The following is a 17,964-nucleotide window of genomic DNA, read 5'->3' as shown; positions in this document are numbered from 1 at the left end:
TGGGTGGTTGTATCTAGTTTCGCACCCAGAAAAATTATCCTTTGGTATGGAACAAGTATTGATTTGTGAATGTTGACTGTATATCCCAAAGCCTGAAGCAGGCGGATGGCATAGTTCAAGTGTTTTACCAAAGTTTGTTGGCTGTCCGCTTGTATAAGGCAGTCGTCCAGATATGGGTATATTTGAATCCCCTGAAGTCTGCAGTGTGCAATTACTGATGCTAGGCATTTCGTGAATACTCTGGGCACAGTAGATAAGCCAAAGGGCAATGCTGAGAATTGATAATGCTCTGAACCTGCAAGAAATCTGAGGTGTCTTCTGCAACTTTGTCTGATAGGGACATGCAGGTATGCCTCCTTGAGGTCTAGAGTTACCAGCCAAGACCCCTTGCCCAGCATGGGATGGAGTTGCTGTAGGGTCAGCATTTTGAATTTTGGCACAATGAGATAAGTATTCAGTGTGGACAAGTCGAGAATAGGCCTCCATTGTTTTTCTTTTCTTGGGACAAGGAATAACCTGGAATAAAATCTTTGGCCTTGTTCTGTGAGAGGAACCTTTTCTATAGCTTTCATTTGCAATAGGTTGGAAATTTGTTTTAAAGCCTCTGCCCTTTGATTTGGTGGCAGGTTTGGCATGCCTTTTCTTTTTGGTAATGTATAAAAATGGAACCTGTATCCTTTGTCCATTATTTGCAGTGTCCATTTGTCCCTTGTAATACTGTGCCGATTTTTCGAGAATAAAGATAGCTTTCCACCCAAAGGAGCTTCCAATTGAGCCCTGGTTGGTGGGGTCAAGGTAAAGTCATTGAGTCTGTCCTTGTGCAGCAGTTGTAGGTCCTGCACTACCTCTCTGGTTAGGAGGCTGCCATTGACGTCCTCTGTAGGAGCCTCTAGCTTGCCCTCTACCTCTGGCATGCCTGTTCTTGCCTCTTTGAAATCTCTCTGTGTCTGGAAAGGACCAATTCTTAGAGGGCCAATTTCTGCTGAATCTTGCTGGTTGGACCTGGAGAAAATCTTTGACTGTTTGCACAGATTTAGCCTTTTCCTCAAATTTCTTTAAGACCTCCTGAGCAGTGGAGCCAAATAACTTTTGCTTTTCCAATGGCGCATCCAGAAGTTTTGCTTTAACATGATCTGGCAGAGTTTGTTCCTTCAGCCAAGCATGCCTACGTATGACTGCACCTGTCATTGCTGACCTACATGAAGCTTCCAATGCATCATAATCACACTGCAGGAAATGGTTGCTAACCTGTTGGGAGTTATGTACCAGATCCTGAAGTGACTTGCGATCTAGGGGTTCAGGTGAAGACAGTTTTTTATGCAATTCATCTAACAAATACTCTTGGTACTGTATCATATGGAATTGACAATTTAATGCCCTCATAGAAAGAGTGGAAGAAGTATACACTTTTTACCCCATCTCTAAAGCCCTGGACTCCCTTTCAGAGGGAGTGGATTTTAGTAGTGGCAGATGCAACCCCTTTAGGGCCCTGGGAAATAGTTTCAGGGTCAGCAGAGTGGGCCTTGTAAAGGAAATGATGCGAGTCCGGGACCCTGTAGTACCTATCGGGTTTGACAGGAGCCGGAGGAAGGGAGTCAGGGGTAATGCTAGACTCAGAGTACACATCATCAATTACATTCAAAACAGGAGGAATAGCCAAAGGTCTATGCTGAGGTAAATGCAAAAAAGTCCTTAATCTCTTCCTGGAATCAGAGAATTCCTGGCCCTGCCATTTGAAATGCTTTTGAAATGCTCTCTCATGGAGTGAAGGGTCTCCCCAAAGGACAGCTCTTCAGGAGGGGAGGCAGAGGGAATAGATTCCTCTGCATCAGAATCCTCGTAGGCCGTAAAGGCCTCCTCCTGGTAGTCTGAAAGAGCAGAGCCATCTGAGGCATCATCAGAGGACTGGGGATCAGTGGGCTCAACCCTGGGCCTTTTGTCTAGAGGAGGTTGACAGCCCCTGTCCGGATGTGGCTGAGAGCCCCTAATTAAGGAAATAAGGTCCTCAGCTAAACTTAAAATCTGTGAACCTGTAGTGGATCCCTGAGTAATAGCCTCGGGAGGCAGAGATTTTGGCTGTTTAGCAGCTTTAGCCCTTGTGAATGCCTTTATGGACATGGATGCAGGAGGCCTGGCTGCTCCACGTGCTGGCGTGGTTTTGTCTAGGGAAATGGTGTCAGAAGTTTCCGGAACACCGGTTTCTGAGGGAAATTCTATAACCAACTCAGAAGAGGCCTCAGGGGCCGAGGTTGTCGGTTGTGCGGTTTCGACGGTCGGAAGTACCAAGGACTCGGTTTCAGCCGAGACCGAGACACTCGCGGTAGGCCTAGGCGTGGTTTCAGCCGAAACCACGGTCCGCGTGTGTCGGTCCTTGTCCTTCCGTTTTTTGGTTAAATGAGAAGTCGGAGTCTCCGACAGCATATTGTAACAGTAACTAGCCCCAAAAAATTCCTCTGCAAACTCCGCCCGATGCCTAAGAGTGCGTCGGTTGAAGGAGGCACAGGCTGTACAGGCCGAGACGTCGTGGTCTGGGCCTAGGCAGGGGAGGCAGTAAGAATGGAAATCCTTATGAGGTATTTGTTTCCCACAAGTTAAGCAATTATTCACTTTAAGCGTTTGATCTGACATTGGCTGAGGCAAGAAAGAGTCCCCAACGGGGTACTTAGCTTTTGAAGTCTTCGGTAGCTGAAGTTACAGGAGCTGGCCGACCAGCAATTGCGAACTGCTTCTTCTTCGGGCACCACGCGGCAAGAAAGACCGAGGAAGATGGCGCTGGCTGATGCTTTTATACCCCAGGCGCACTGACGTCGGGGAGAGGGCGACATCAGCCGACGCCGGACCCAGACTTTGGAATCCGGCCGACTGAAGGGCTGCCTGAGGCAGGACAACCCATATGTAAGGACTGCAGATGCATCCTTGAAGGACATCCACACTGCAGGGTATGTTTACCCACTTGCTCTGCACTATGCAACAAATCCTGAAACTCTTTTAAATCTGGTTGCTCAGGTTGTGTCATTTTACTTTTCAACCCAGATAATAAAAACTGTTGATACTTTAACATATGGAACTGACAGTTTAATGCCCTCCATGGTTAAAGTGGCCGAGGTATACACTTTTTTCCCCCACCTTTCTAAAGCTCTGGAATCTCTCTCTGAAGGTAATGGGTTTTTAGCAGTAGAGGCCTTAATTCCCTTGGGACCCTGTGAAATAGTTTCTTGGTCAGCAGTATGGCTTTTGTATAGGAACTGGTGTGAATCCGGAACCCGGTAAAACCTGTCTGGCTTAACAGGAGCTGGAGGTAAAGAATCTGGGTTGAGGCTGGCTTCTGTGTACACATCATCTAATATATCTAAGACAGGAGGGATAGCCAGAGGCCTATGCTGGGGGAGCAAGAGAAAATCCCTAAGCCTTTTCCTGGAATCTGAGTAATCTTGGCCTTCCCAGTGAAAGTGTTCCCTCAAAGTATGTAGGGTTTCCCCAAAGGAGTAGTCCTCAGGAGGGGAGACCGAGGGAATAGACTCCTCTGCATCAGAGTCTTCAAAAGGGGAATAAGTATATTCCTGGTCCTCAGAATGTTCAGAGGTAATAGAGGCTTGATCTGAGGAAGGGTAGTCTTCCTCTAATCTGGGCCTTTTGTCCGAGGGGGGTTGAGAATCCCTGATAAGAGTAATCAAGTCCTCAGCCATTTTGAGCATCTGTTTTTTAGGCATGGGGCCTTGAGAGGGGGTCTGTGATCCCTGTTTTTTAGTTTTCATGGCTGATTTAGATTTTGTGAAAGCCTTAATAGAGAAGGAGGAAGGCCTGAAGACACCTTGAGAAATGGCAGGCCTGTCTAAACTCTGGGTTTCCCAGCCAAAAGTGGCGTCAGTATCTGTAGTCGGAATGGGGGCCGAGGAGCCTGCGACCTTGGGCACAGAAGACACCGGTAATGAAGTGTCATCGGTACTCAAGGGCTGTGTAGGCACCTCGCTGAGAACCGGAGAACCGGTAGTCGGCCTTAGTGTGGTGTCAGTAGAAGTCACGGACCTCGTATGTCGGTCCTTATCTTTGCGTCTTTTACTCAAAACTGGAGTCGGAGTATCCGACGACATAATATAATTACATTTTTACCAAAATAGTGAAGGGCAAACACTGCCCGACGCTTAATAGTGCGTTTGTTGAATCTAGCACAAAAACGGCAGGCCGAGACGTCGTGGTCTGGGCCTAAGCAAGGAATACAAAAAGAGTGGAAATCCTTATGCGGTATTTGCTTCCCACATGAAATGCAATTATTAACTTTGTCTGACATCGGTCTGAGGCAAGAAAAGTTTCCCCAACGGGGTACTTAGCTTTCAAGAAGACTTCGGCTGAAATATTTTCATAAATCTCAGGAGCTAGCCGACCAGCACTTGCGAACTGCTTCTGCTTCGGGCACCGCGCGGCAAGAAAGACTGAAGAAGATGGCGTCGGCTGGTTCTTTTATACCCCTGCCGCACTGACGTCAGGGAAGAAGTGATGACAACCGACGCCGGACCTAGACTTTGGAATTCGGCCGACCGAGGACCCGCCTGACGGCAGGATAACCCATCTGTTATGACTGCAGCTGTATGCACGATGAACATCAATGTTTTAAGAAATATTTTATTATTTTTCTGTCTTAAGAGTCTTTCTGTCAAAACCTTTACAAATGTCACAGTGGGTTTGTGAATGTTATGTTACTAAAGAAACTGTACAGAACATGCCTGTCTTGCTTTTCACATTTTGTGAACACATTTATCACATTTCTTGAAGTCTGATTAATACTTAAAATATAAGAAACATGCACACTCATACACAACTGCTAAGTTAGAATAAAGTTCTATAACCAAAACAGCACAAATGGGAGGAATTGGTGATAATGTGCAAAAAAGAAAAGAAAAAAAAAAGAAACTAATAAACAAAAACATGGAAGAGGGGAAAGTAACCTATTTGATCTTGCCAGTGTTTTTTTATTAATATACAAATTTCATTTAGGTTCTGCTCATCATCCACCAATTACACTGTGGATTAAACTTGAGTGTAATATGACTAACCTGTGTCAGATATTCAAGGCCTGGTGGCACTCCAGTTGCCGCTGGTACATATGGCACTACAGTTGAATGTGGATCTTGCACTGGTGGCTGGGGTGCTGGTGGTTTTGACGAAGGAGTCCCCTCAGGATGGGCTTGGAGACCTTGTGGTGGATGATTTGCTGCTGGAGGTGCTGAAGGATAGACACCAAAACCAACCTGAGGGGGTGGATTATTTGGATCCACAGGCATGTAACCAACAGGTGGAGTAGGGTAACCAGGTTGTGGTACAGGATATCCAGGTTGTGGAGTAGGGTATGGGGCTAATGGGTAATTCCCTTGATGAGGGCCTGTGTACCCTGCTTGTGGGCTGGGATAACCTGAAATAAAAAAATAAATATAATTAATATCTGAGACAGGAAAAAAAATAATCACAACATTATTAATGATGCTTATCCACTAAATTAATGCTACCTACTTTAATTGTTCCATCAGCACTTGCTGATAATCAGACCTTGGATGCAGGAAATATCTGAACAAACCTGGTTATAAATTATGATCTGAAGTCATGTTTATGGATTCTCAATGGGAACATAATATCCTGTCAGTTAGGCTGGTAATCAGCAAATCAATTAAAAATAAAATATTCTCTTCAACACTACTGTAGTGCAAGCTGTCAGAAGATATATTTCTGTAGCGGTTAAGCATTTTGTAGCACATCTGAACCACTGCTCTACTGACTTATACAATAAAAATTCAACTTACATGGAGTAAAAGCTAAATGTTGAAACAACGCAAGGAACAAGTGAAGATTTTCTGATATAACCTGAGCATCAATGCCCTGTTTTACTACAAATGAGTAGACGACATTGCTATATTTGTAGAACTTGTACAAATAAGGCAAATAGCTCCATGGTGTACAGTAATTAAGCCCAGACAATAAGTCAGCTGAATCAAGTTTGAGTTTCTGCTCAGGCACTGGAGAAGCTGGTGGGTGACAACAGTGGAATGATGATGCACTGCCTGCTCAATTTTCATAATGGAAGGATGTGGGTATAGGATGATGCACACTCAGAGTGTGTCGATCTCCAGTGAAGGATGGGGATTCAGAGTTGTGAGGAGGTGAAGCATATACTTGCAGAAATGCCCATTACACACCTTCACCACGTGGCCCACAAAACATGGCGAGCAAGTTTAAGGAGTAATATACTTCAAGCCCCTAACTTCCATAAAGCAGCAGAAGTAGCATGTACAGGGTCTCCTTCCTCATCACATGTCTTCCTTTACTTAGAATATTTCCTTTCCACCACAAAGGAGAGAGTCTGGTGGCTCTAAGAGGTCTGAGGTGGAATGGACCCGAAGAGATGTAGGACTAAAGAAGTTAAGACAGCTAAGGTCAAATCTTATTACTGCACAACAGAAGCCTAAGTCAGTCCTGCTGAGATAGTTATACCCCAGTGGAAAAAAAAGTGTGGAAATACAGAATTTCTGGATTAGGTCTGTGACATGTAACATCAGAATACAATCTCATGCATGAATGTTGGGTAAAAGATATCGCACTTGTTGAACTGAGAAAAAGGATGCATCTTCAACCACTGCATGGCTCTTAAAGAATGACATTCTCAAATTTCCCTTTTCATTCACCAGTCATTCAATGTCCTTAACTCTTTCGCACTCTTTTCCTATCCATGTATACTTTCTGCAGGACATAATTTTTGGAAAGGTCAAAATATGCCTTATAATGCATAATATATACAAAATAATTGCCGTTCTGCCCAATAATGTTCCTAGTCTTCTACTCCATCTGTTGAACTGACCTACTGTCCTACCTGCCTGTTCCTTCTAAGTTTCTCTTTAATATCCTCTAAGCCTAGGCACAATATTAAGCCCAAAAACTTGTCCCACCTTTCCACTGTCAAGAGACATCAACTTTTCATCTGTATTCCATCCAGAGAAATGAAAACAAATTTGCTTGGGCGGTATTTTAACCAAAATATAATCCAAACCATTTAAATTTATTAAAAACTTCTAGCAGCATCAATTTCATTTCTTCTGGTAACACTCAATTAGATATGAACAAATTTAAACCGCTTCTTGGTCTCATCAGTCCATATATTGTTAATCTTCTCCTCATCATCCAGTCTAGGACTGCAATAGTAAAATGGGATAAGGGAAACTCATGCATTCATTTGTACTATTTATGAGTGAACTCTCTTTTCTTCGACTCTTTGACCACAATTTGCATACAGTGCCTACACTATCTTTTTTAAATATCTTTACTAAATTATCACTTGTGACACAGGCAAGCATATTTATTTAAAAGTAATCAAACCAATCCTCTTACACAGCCCTCTATCCTTCTCTATGTACAACCTAAACTCCCCAGTCAAATGTGACAAATGATTTATTTTATATTGAATAGTATTCCTTCTTCTGCCATGCCAGTGCACTCCACACAAATGACAAAATTCAAAAGAATCTCCCAGTGGCAAGTGAAGGGCATTTTCTTAACAAAACTGACCTTGTGTTCCAGTATCAACCCAGGGCACACACTTTCCAATGTCGGAAATTTGCTAAAATATCTGTGTGAACAATGATCAAAAGAGGTTAGTAATTGTCCAGTACTCCCTACCCCCATTTCTTTCTTTTCCTTAAAACTACCATTACTGCGCTACATTTTAAAAAATACTGAGAACACACAGCTGCCTAAAGACCTGCTCAACTACCATGCTGTCTTCACTGTCACCTTCCAATGTACAAAGAATTTACAAGTCCGCCCAAAGAAAAAAATGCATTTATTACCTTTAATACTTTCACAAGCTTTCAGTCTTTACATCCCTTCCTGAAAATTTTATTTACTTACCAAGTTTGGTTGTAGGTCCAGTTTAGATAACTTTGTATGGTGATGACCAGAATCTTTTGGGATTTACTATGGCCTCTGTTTTGTTGACTGGTGTAGTAAGATTTTTATCTGATTTGATCTAATTTTTTGCCTGATTTCTAAGCTGTCTATAAATAGTACAGTTGTGTACAGTTGCCATAAATGTAGATGTTCGAGTGTATTCACTGTTGCAGTCATTACATTTGGGTAATCTGCTGGCAGGTTGCCCTCAGTCGGCCTGAATAACAAAGTCTTGGGTCCTGTGCCAGTTGCTGTCTCCTCTTCCATGACGTCAGGTCGTCAGGGGTATAAAACATGCAGCTGACACCATTTTAATCAGTTTTTCTTGCCCCAGATGTCAGGTGCCCCCCAAATGGGGAGCAAAAATATATATACAAATATATGCATGTATTTTAGAATGCAAAAAATTACCTCCAACTAAAAGCAAATACATCACAAAGGCATTTGAGCATAATGAACGAAAGAAGAGGTGTAATAACAGAGAAGAAAGGGGGTTGGCGGGTGGGTAATTCGGACTGTAACAGTGAATACACTCGAACATCTACATTTATGGTAAGTATACACAACTGTACTAATGTTCTTCGTATTTCACTGTTGCAGTCATTACAATTGGGTAGAATCACAAAGTTATGGATGGGAGGATGGAATTAAACAGCATTAGGAGCAGCTATAAGGCCCTGCAGGACAGCAGTGGCAAAGACTGCCCTGGATTTAGAAAAGAGAGGTAAATGGTAATGTTTTGTGAATGTATGAACTGAGTTCCAAGTAGCAGCTTCTAGAATGTGTCTGGTAGGAAACCCTCTGAAAAAGGCTGCAGAAGTAGTTGCAACCCTGATGGAACGGGATCTGATCTCCTTGGGGACAGGTTTACCATGGTGCATGTAGCAGAAACGAATACAATGGCTTATCCATTTTGAAATAGTCTGCTTTGATATAGCCTTCCCCTTTGTTCCTGCAGCAAATGCCACCAGTAGTTGCTCAGACTTTCTTAGAGATTTTGTCCTGTTTAAGTAGAATCTTAGTTGTCTGTGTACATCTAATGAATGCAGGATCCGCTCCCCCTTGTTCTGCAGATTTGGGAAAAAAGTTGGCAGGTGAATGGTCTGGTTAAGAGCCACACTGGATACCACCTTAGACATAAAGGAAGGATTGGTCCTGAGGGCCACCCTGTCCGGGTAAAAGATAATGAAAGGCTCCACTGCCATGAGGGCCTGTAGTTCTGAAATCCTTCTAGCTGAAGTGACTGCTAAAAGAAAGGTTGTCTTCCAAGCAAGAAATTCTATGTCTGCAGTAGCAGCTGGTTCAAAAGGAGGTAGGGTGAGTTTTTCCAGCACAAAATTGAGGTCCCACGCAGGAGTTGGTGTTCTCCTGGGAGGTCTTAAATTTTTGGCCCCTCTGAGGTACTGCTTTAGCAGAGGGTTGAGAAAAGAGAGGAGGCTCTGTGTTGTAATGAGCCGAGATGGCAGAGGCATGCATTTTTATAGAAGAAAAAGATAGGCCCTTGTGAAGCATCTCAGTTAAATATTGCAAAAATCTGAGGAATATTGGGCACTGCTGTGTTTATTCCTTGTGCTTCATAGGTAGGTACTCGGCTATCGGTCCTAGGGCCCATACAAGCCTAGCCAAAAAATGTACCCTGGCTTTCGCCACCCAAGAAAATTATTTTCCTGTGCCCCTGTCAAGCAGAGCCACAGAAGTGATCCCCAGGGTGAATTTCCCATTTCCCATCCAATCATCAAGATTTTTCTTGAAGAGTGCTAATGAGGAGCTCTGTTTGACATAGATAGGTAGTCCCTTCCAGAGTATGGAAGTCTCTGGGACAGGAATCTATCCCTCCAGCATGTTCTGTTTATTGTGGTGAAAAGGTTAAGGTCCCAAGAGCGTGTAGCTCGGAGGGATTGGGATTTCTTTAAGTGGAGCATGTCCAACAGCTCTGGGTTTGACATAGCTTTGTATGTTAGGCAGAGATCGCCCCTGAGTAGGTGATATGCGATGGAGTAAAGCTGTAGTTTTTTGAGACAGTCTGCATAGGGCATCTGTTTGAGGCCAGTAATCCTCTTTGTGAGGTATTTCTGGGGTCTTTCCAGTTGTTGTAGATGTCTTGTGAGGTACATACCAAAAGGGGCATTGTACTCTATAATGGGTCTAATGAGTGATGAGTAGAGGGGAACAATGACCTCTTTTTTTCTGAATGAGAATCCTTTTGTGATGAGATGAGCCACGTAGAAGGATTTCCTGACCACTGTGGCGATGTGATTATCAAAGGAGAGACTACTGTCCACCTGTGTCCCAAGGTCTCATCACATTTTCGGCATTAAGTAGACTACCAGCTATGTGGTAGTTCATGGGTAGAGAGTTTTTACCAAAGGGGATGACAATACACTTTTTGGCATTGAGCTTCAGGCCATGGCTTTGACACCAGGTATCTGTGTCAGTGAGGCCCTTTTGTAGTTTGTCCACTTTGTTAGGAGTTTTGATTATGGCTCCTAGTTTGCAGTCATCTGCAAACTTTGTTAGCCAAAGACCTTCTGTGTTGGCCTGCACTTCAGAGAAGTAGATACCAAACAGGAGAGGACCCAGGACTGAACCCTGTGGTACTCCACTTGTCACTGGTCTGATGTCGGATTTGGAATCCGCTAATTTCACAGTGTGGGTTCTATCCATGAGCCAGTTGGCAACCCATCTTGTGACATATGGATTTATACCTAGTTTAGTGAGCTTATCTATAATTCCAGAGTGGGGGATGGTGTTGAAAGCCTTGGTGAGATCTAGATAAGCTGTGTGAACCATTTTACCCTCTTCTATGGCTTTGGTGACTGCTTCAAAGAAGTCAATCAGGTTTAGGAGACATGGTCTGCCTTTTACAAATACAAACTGAGTAGGGTCCAGAGTTTGGAGATTACCAACGTCTTTGTTTATGAGTTCCACGATGATACACTCCATGGCCTTGCAGACCAGGCTCGTCAGGCTAATGGGGTGGTAGTTCCCGGGGTCCGTCGTGGCTCCCCCTTTGTGGAGTGGGATAAATGTTGCGGTGCGCCATTCAGTGGGTACAAAGCCTGAGGTGAGGCTATGACTGAACATGATACTTAGGTAGGGTGCCAGTTCATTCTGTAGTTCGTGTAGAACGCAGCCTGGGATATTGTCAAGTCCCATGGATGCTGTGTTCTTGGCTTTGGAGAGTGTGTTTTTTACCTGTGCAGCCGTGATTATAGGAACTTTTCATTCTTCCGGTATAGAGATGGGCCCTCTAGGGGGTAAGAGGGAGGGTAAAGTTAGCACTGAACCTATTGCTTGGTTCCAAGCACAGTATCTCTTCCATTTATCAGCATATGGTTTTCTAGTACTAGGCCTTCTAGCCTCCAAAATGACATCCATCACAGGTTTACTGAGAGATGTGATTGGTGAAATTAGTTGATTAGCCATGCTACAAGATTCAGAGTTTGGAGGGGGGTGTGCAGAACTTGATAGTTATGCTGAGACAATAGATGAAGTGTCTGAGGCAAGTACCACGGAGGAAGGTGTGACATATTCCTTAGAAGCGGGTACCAATGTTGGCGAGGCCAGTCCGGAGCAATCAGAATAATTTTTGTTTTTTCCTGTCTGACTTTTAGTAAAACCTTGGAGAGCAGAGGCAGAGGGGGAAAGGCATAGACTGATAAGGTTTTTCCAGCTGAAGGATCGAGCATCCACTTTCCAAGCTTTTTTGTGATGAGTTCTTGTGCAGAATTTGTCCAACTGATAGTTTTGGGGAGAGGCAAATAGATCTATGTCTGGGCATCCCCATTTTCGTGTCAACATGCTGAAGATTTGTGGATCCAATTTCCATTTGCGTCGGTCCATAAGATTTCTGCTTAGGTCATCTGCCAGAGTATTTTGCTTTCCTGGCAGGAATTGAGCTTGAAGATGTATTTGGTAAGTCAAGGCTGTGTTCCACAAGGCCATGGCTAGTCTGCAAAGGGGGTAGGAGTGGGTAACTCCCCTGCTTGTTTATGTACCACATAACTGTGGTGTTGTCCGTCTTTATCAGTAGTTGCCCTGGATGAAGGAAGTCCTTGAAGGCTGTCAGATATGTAGGTGTATTTGATTTGGGCTCCATTCACCCTGAATGCATCTCGCTGCCAGATGGGCCCCCCAAGCACAGTCTGATGCGTCTGTAGTCAGGGTTTTGGTGGCAGGGGGTAGAATGAATGATAGTCCCTTGTTTTGGTGACATGCCTCTGACCAGCAAAGGAACTCCTGTTGCAGGCAAGGAATGAGAGGAATCATTGTTTCCAGGCTGTGACAATGTCGACTCCATAAGCTTTTTAGGTACCATTGAAGTTTCCTCATATGCAGTCTTGCATATGGAATTCGTAGAATGCAGGATGCCATGAACCCTAAAGCCTGCAGAATTTGTCTTGCAGATAGCTGGGTTTCTGTTGCCACTTGTTTCAAGTATGTTATCAATCGAATTTGTTTGTCTGGTGTGAGGTAAGCCATATGGGCAGTTGTTTTCAAGCTTGCACCCAGGAATGTAATTATTTGAGAGGGTACCAGTTGTGATTTCTTTTCTTTTATAGTGTATCCTAGGCATGTTAGAAGCCTTTTTACAAATGCCAGATGTTGTAGAAGAGTGTCCTCGTCCTCTGCCTGAATTAGACAATTGTCCAGATATGGATAAATTTGAATGTTTCTTTGTCTGCAAAATGCAATTACTGGTGCTAGGCACTTTGTGAAGACCCTGGGCGCAGTAGATAAGCCAAAGGGCAGTGCATAAAAAATACAGTTGTGTACACTTACCATAAATGTAGATGTTTGAGTGTATTCACTGTTGCAGTCATTACATTTGGGTAATCCTGCTGGCAGGTTGCCCTCAGTCGGCCAGAATTCCAAAGTCCTGGGTCCTGCGTCGGCTGCAGTCATCCCTTCCCTGATGTCAGGTCGTCAGGGGTATAAAAGAAGCAGCTAACGCCATTTTCTTTCGTTTTTCTTGCCCCAGATGTCAGGTGCTTCCTAAAAGGGTAGCCAAAATTTATATATCTATATATCTATCTATCTATATATATATATATATATATATATATATATATATATATATATATATATATATATATATATAATTACATGCACCAATATCAACTTTACCTTCATCTACAAGCAAATACACCACATAGGTTGTAGAAATCAGAGAAGGAAAGATAGGTTCCATCAGAAGAAAAGGGGGATGGTGGGTGGGTAACCTGGACTGCAACAGTGAATACACTCAAACATCTACATTTATGGTAAGTGTACACAACTGTACTATGTTCTTCGTGTTTCACTGTTGCAGTCATTGCATTTGGGTAGATTCCCAAAGCTATGGTTGGGAGGCTGGAGCTAAACCGCATTAGGAGCGGCTAAGAGTCTCTGCAGAAAGTACAGTTTTGTACCTACCATAAATGTAGATGTTCAAGTGCTAATACAGCTGCAGTAATCACAGATGGGTTTTCTGCCGTCAGGCGGTCCCTCAGTCGGCCGAATTCCAAAGTCTAGGTCTGGCGTCGGTTGTTGTCGCTTTCTCTCCTGACGTCAATGAGGCAGGGGTATATAAGACACAGCCGACGCCATTTTCTTCAGTCTTTCTTGCCCCAGATGTCAGGTGCCCCCAGAAGGAAGGCAATACATAAATTATATTTATATACATGCAATGCAATATAATCAAAAATCAGTAGTTGCAAGCAAATATACCATAGAAGGATAACCCAAACAGGTTGTATGAAGAGGGGTTAGGCCCTAGGCCTTTACCAAGAGGGGAAGGAGGGAGGGAAAACTGTACTGCAGCTGTATTAGCACTCGAACATCTACATTTATGGTAGGTACAAAACTGTACTTTGTTCATCGTGCATACAGCTGCAGTAATCACAGATGGGTAGAATCCCAAAGCTACGCACAGGGTGGTAGGCACTAGGTGGAACTGGGATGAGCCAGAATGCCCTGCAACACAGCAGTGGCAAAGCCTGCTCTAGTTTTGGAATATAAAGGCAGGTGGTAGTGTTTTGTGAAGGTATGCACAGAACTCCAAGTGGCTGCCTCCAAAATATCTTTGGTAGGAACTCCTCTGAGGAAGGCTGTAGAGGTAGCTGTGGTCCTGGTGGAGTGGGATCTGATGCCTGTAGGGACAGATTTTCCATGATAGGAGTAACAAAACCGTATGCAGTGGCCTATCCATTTTGAAATTGTCTGTTTGGTAACTGGCTTCCGTTGAGCTCCTACAGCATAGGACACAAAAAGTTGTTCTGATTTTCTGAAAGGCTTTGTTCTGTCCAAATAATAATGTAGCTGTCTATGGATGTCTAAGGAGTGCAGCAGCCTTTCCCCTTTGTTTTGAGGATTGGGGTAAAAGGTAGGTAAGTGTATGGCTTGATTTAAAGCTACCCTGGATACCACTTTAGGCATAAATGACGGGTTGGTTCAAAGGGAAACCCTGTCCTGATGGAAGATGAGAAAGGGCTGCACAGCCATGAGGGCTTGTAGTTCCGAAACCCTACGAGCTGAGGTAATGGCCAGAAGGAAGGCTGTTTTCCAGGACAAATATTGCAAATCTGTTGAGGCAGCTGGTTCAAAGGGAGGCAATGTTAATTTTTCTAGAATGTAATTAAGATCCCAGGCTGGTATTGGTTGTTTCCTTGGTGGTCTTATATTTTTAGCCCCTCTGAGGAACTGTCTTAAGAGTGGGTGAGAGAATAAGGGTGGATCAGTGTTGAATTCTGCAGAAATGGCTGAGGCATCGATTTTTATGGAGGAAAATGAAAGTCCCCTGTTCAGCAGCTCAGCTAGATACTGTAATACCCAAGGCAAATTCAGTTTTCTAGGGTCCTGGCCTTTTTTCTCATTCCAAGAGCAAAACCGTTTCCATTTTGCGGAGTAAGCCTTTCTAGCAGATGGCCTTCTGGCCTCCAAAATGACATCCTGCACCTCTTTGGGGAGTAGGGTCTGTTGTGGTGTTAAGGAATTTTCCATGCAGCGAGATTGAGTGTTTTCAGCTGACTGTGAAGAGTTTTGTAGCTGTGCTGAGTCAGCAGAAGAGGCATTAGAGCTAGGGACCAGGGAGGAGTATGTGTTAGGCTCCTCAGGAGTGGGTACCAGTGTTGTCTTGGCCAGTCTGGAGCAATCAGTATCATCTTCGGTCTGTCTGCTCTTGCTTTCAAGAGTACCTTGGGCAGAAGAGGCAGAGGTGGGAAAGCGTAAACTGTCCATGCTGTCCAACTGAATGAAAAGGTGTCCACTCTCCAGGCCTTTGGATGAAAGGTCCTTGAACAGAACTTTTCCAATTGATGATTCCTGTGGGAGGCGAAGAGATCTATGTCTGGTCTCCCCCACGCTTGGATTATCTTTGTAAACACTTGAGGATGCAACTTCCATTCGTGTGGATCTGTCATATTTCTGCTTAGATTGTCTGCCGGCATGTTTTCCGAACCTGGCAAGTACTGTGCCTGAAGTTCGATTTGCCATTCCAGAGCCAAATTCCAAAGTGTCATAGCTAGTCTGCACAGAGGGTATGAATGTGTTCCTCTTTGTTTGTTTATGTACCACATTACTGTGGTGTTGTCTGTTCTTATCAATAATTGTCCTGGATGCAGGAGGTCCTTGAAAGCTGTAATTGCATTTATCACTGCTAGCATTTCTTTCTGATTGATGTGAAGGTGCTTTTCCTTTTGGGACCATTTGCCCTGGATGCACCTGTCTGTCATGTGCGCCCCCCAGGCGTAATCTGAGGTGTCTGTTGTGATGACTTGATTTGCTTGAGGCTTGCAGAATGGGAGACCTGTGTTTGTTTGACATGCTTGGGCCCACCATAGAAATTCCTTTTGCAAACATGGAATTATTGGTATTATTGTTTCCAAACTGTGGCTGTGTTGAGACCATAGGTTTTTTAGGTACCATTGAAGTTTCCTCATATGCAACTTTGCACATGGGATTAAAAGAATGCAAGATGCCATGAAGCCCAGAGCCTGCAAGATTTTCCTTGCAGTAAGCCTGGTACAATTTGCTAGTATTTTGAAGTACTGAGTTAGTTGCCCCTGTTTTTCTGGCATAAGATAGGCCATCTGGGTGTTTGTGTCCAAGTTGGCACCCAGGAAAGTTATTTTCTGAGATGGTGTTAGCCTGGATTTCTCTTTGTTGACTGTGTATCCCAGGGAATTCAGTAACCATGTTACATAAGCCAGATGTTCCAGAAGTATGTGCTTGCTGTCCGCTTGGATCAGGCAGTCATCCAAATAAGGGTAAATTTGTATCTCTTGAAGTCTGCAGTAGGCAATTACTGATGCTATGCATTTCGTGAATACTCTGGGCGCAGTAGATAAGCCAAAGGGCAATGCAGAGAATTGATAGTGAATTGAACCTGCAAGAAATCTGAGGTACCTTCTGCAGCTTTGTCTGATTGGGATATGCAGGTATGCCTCCTTGAGGTCCAATGTTACCAGCCAAAACTCCTTGCCCAGCATGGGAAGAAGCTGCTGTAATGTGAGCATCTTGAATTTTGGTACGAGTAAGAATGTGTTTAGGATGGATAAGTCCAAAATGGGTCTCCAGTCGGTTCCTTTCCTTGGTACCAGAAATAGCCTGGAATAAAAACCTTGACCTTGTTCGTGAGTAGGTACCTCTTGAATAGCTTTCATGTCTATGAGCTTTGAAATTTGTAGTTTTGCCTCTGCCCTTTGATTGTGTGGCAGGTTTGGCATGCCTCTCATTTTTGGAAGAGTGTGAAAATGAAATCTGTAGCCTCTGTTTATAACGTCCAGGATCCATTTGTCTGTTGTGACCATATGCCAATTTCTTGAAAATAATGCCAGCTTTCCTCCCAAGGGTGCTGCCAGCTGAGACTTGCTTGGCATGGAAAGGAGGAAGTCATTGGGTTTGTTTCCTGTATTGTTGTGCACTGTCTTCGCCACCTCTTGGTGCTGGAGTTTGCCATTGCCTGCCTCTATATGATCCTTGTGATTGTCCTCTGCCCCTTGTGCGCCTGTATCTACCTCTTTGGGGCTTGTCCGTGGCTGGAAAGGACCAGTTTTTAGAAGGCCAATTTCTTCTAAAATGTGGTGGTTGAACCTGTAGAAAAGCTTTGACAGTTTGCATAGATTTGGCTTTTTCTTCCATTTTCCGTAGTATCTCCTCGGCATTAGTACCAAATAGCACATCCTTTTGTAAAGGAGCATCTAGTAGTTTAGCTTTCACATGATCAAGCAAAATCTGTTCCCTAAGCCAGGCATGTCTACGAATGACTGATCCTGTAACAGCAGCTCTACTTGAGGCCTCTAGGGCATCATAGCCACATTGTAAGGTGTGTTTACCCACTTGTTCTGCACTATGCATCATATCCTGCAACTCCTTCAAATCTGGTTGTTCAGGTTGAGACATTTTATTTCTTAATTGTGATAACAGAAACTGCTGATATTTAAGCATATGAAACTGACAATTTAAGGCCCTCATGGCTAGGGTGGCTGAGGTATATACCTTTTTTCCCCACCTTTCTAAGGATCTTGACTCTCTTTCAGAAGGTAGTGGATTCTTAGCAGTAGAGGCCTTCATTCCTTTGGGGCCTTGAGAAATGGTTTCAGGGTCAGCATTATGGCTTTTGTAAAGAAATTGGTGGGAGTTAGGAACTCTGTAGTACCTATCAGGCTTGACTGGGGCAGGAGGCAGGGAATCCGGATTAAGGCAAGCCTCCGCATAAACATCATCAAGTATGCCCAATACAGGAGGTATCACCAGAGGTCTGTGTTGAGGTAACAAAAGAAATTCCCTTAGTCTTTTCTTGGAATCAGAAAAAGTCTTGGCCTTCCCAATGGAAGTGTTCCCTCAAGGTGTGCAAGGTTTCCCCAAAAGAAAAATCCTCTGGAGGAGATACAGAAGGAATGGACTGCTCTGCATCAGAGTCTTCATAAGGAGAGTAAGAGTGTTCCTCTACATCAGAATGTTCTGGAAAAATGGAGCCCTGATCAGAAGAGGGAGAATCTTCCTCCACTCTGGGTCTCTTGTCTGGAGGGGGTTGGAAACCCCTGATAAGAGTAA

At 43.9% G+C, this 17,964-nt stretch overlaps 1 protein-coding gene across 2 annotated transcripts in view; it reads right to left on the bottom strand.

The window, feature by feature from the left end:
• The window catches only part of LOC122806522 (phospholipid scramblase 2-like), a 727,109-nt gene that overhangs the window by 399,456 nt on the left and 309,689 nt on the right, over positions 1–17,964 (bottom strand). For both annotated transcript variants that reach the window (XM_044077022.1, XM_044077023.1), the window contains exon 3: positions 5,052–5,407. In XM_044077022.1, the coding sequence (XP_043932957.1) occupies positions 5,052–5,407 (356 nt within the window). The remainder of the gene's footprint in view (positions 1–5,051; positions 5,408–17,964) is intronic.

This window comes from Protopterus annectens, chromosome 7.part0 (assembly GCF_019279795.1).
Source record: "Protopterus annectens isolate FY-2018-M chromosome 7.part0, PAN1.0, whole genome shotgun sequence".
NCBI classification, from domain to species: Eukaryota; Metazoa; Chordata; order Ceratodontiformes; family Protopteridae; genus Protopterus; species Protopterus annectens.
This window is presented reverse-complemented; position numbering and strand designations above follow the sequence as displayed.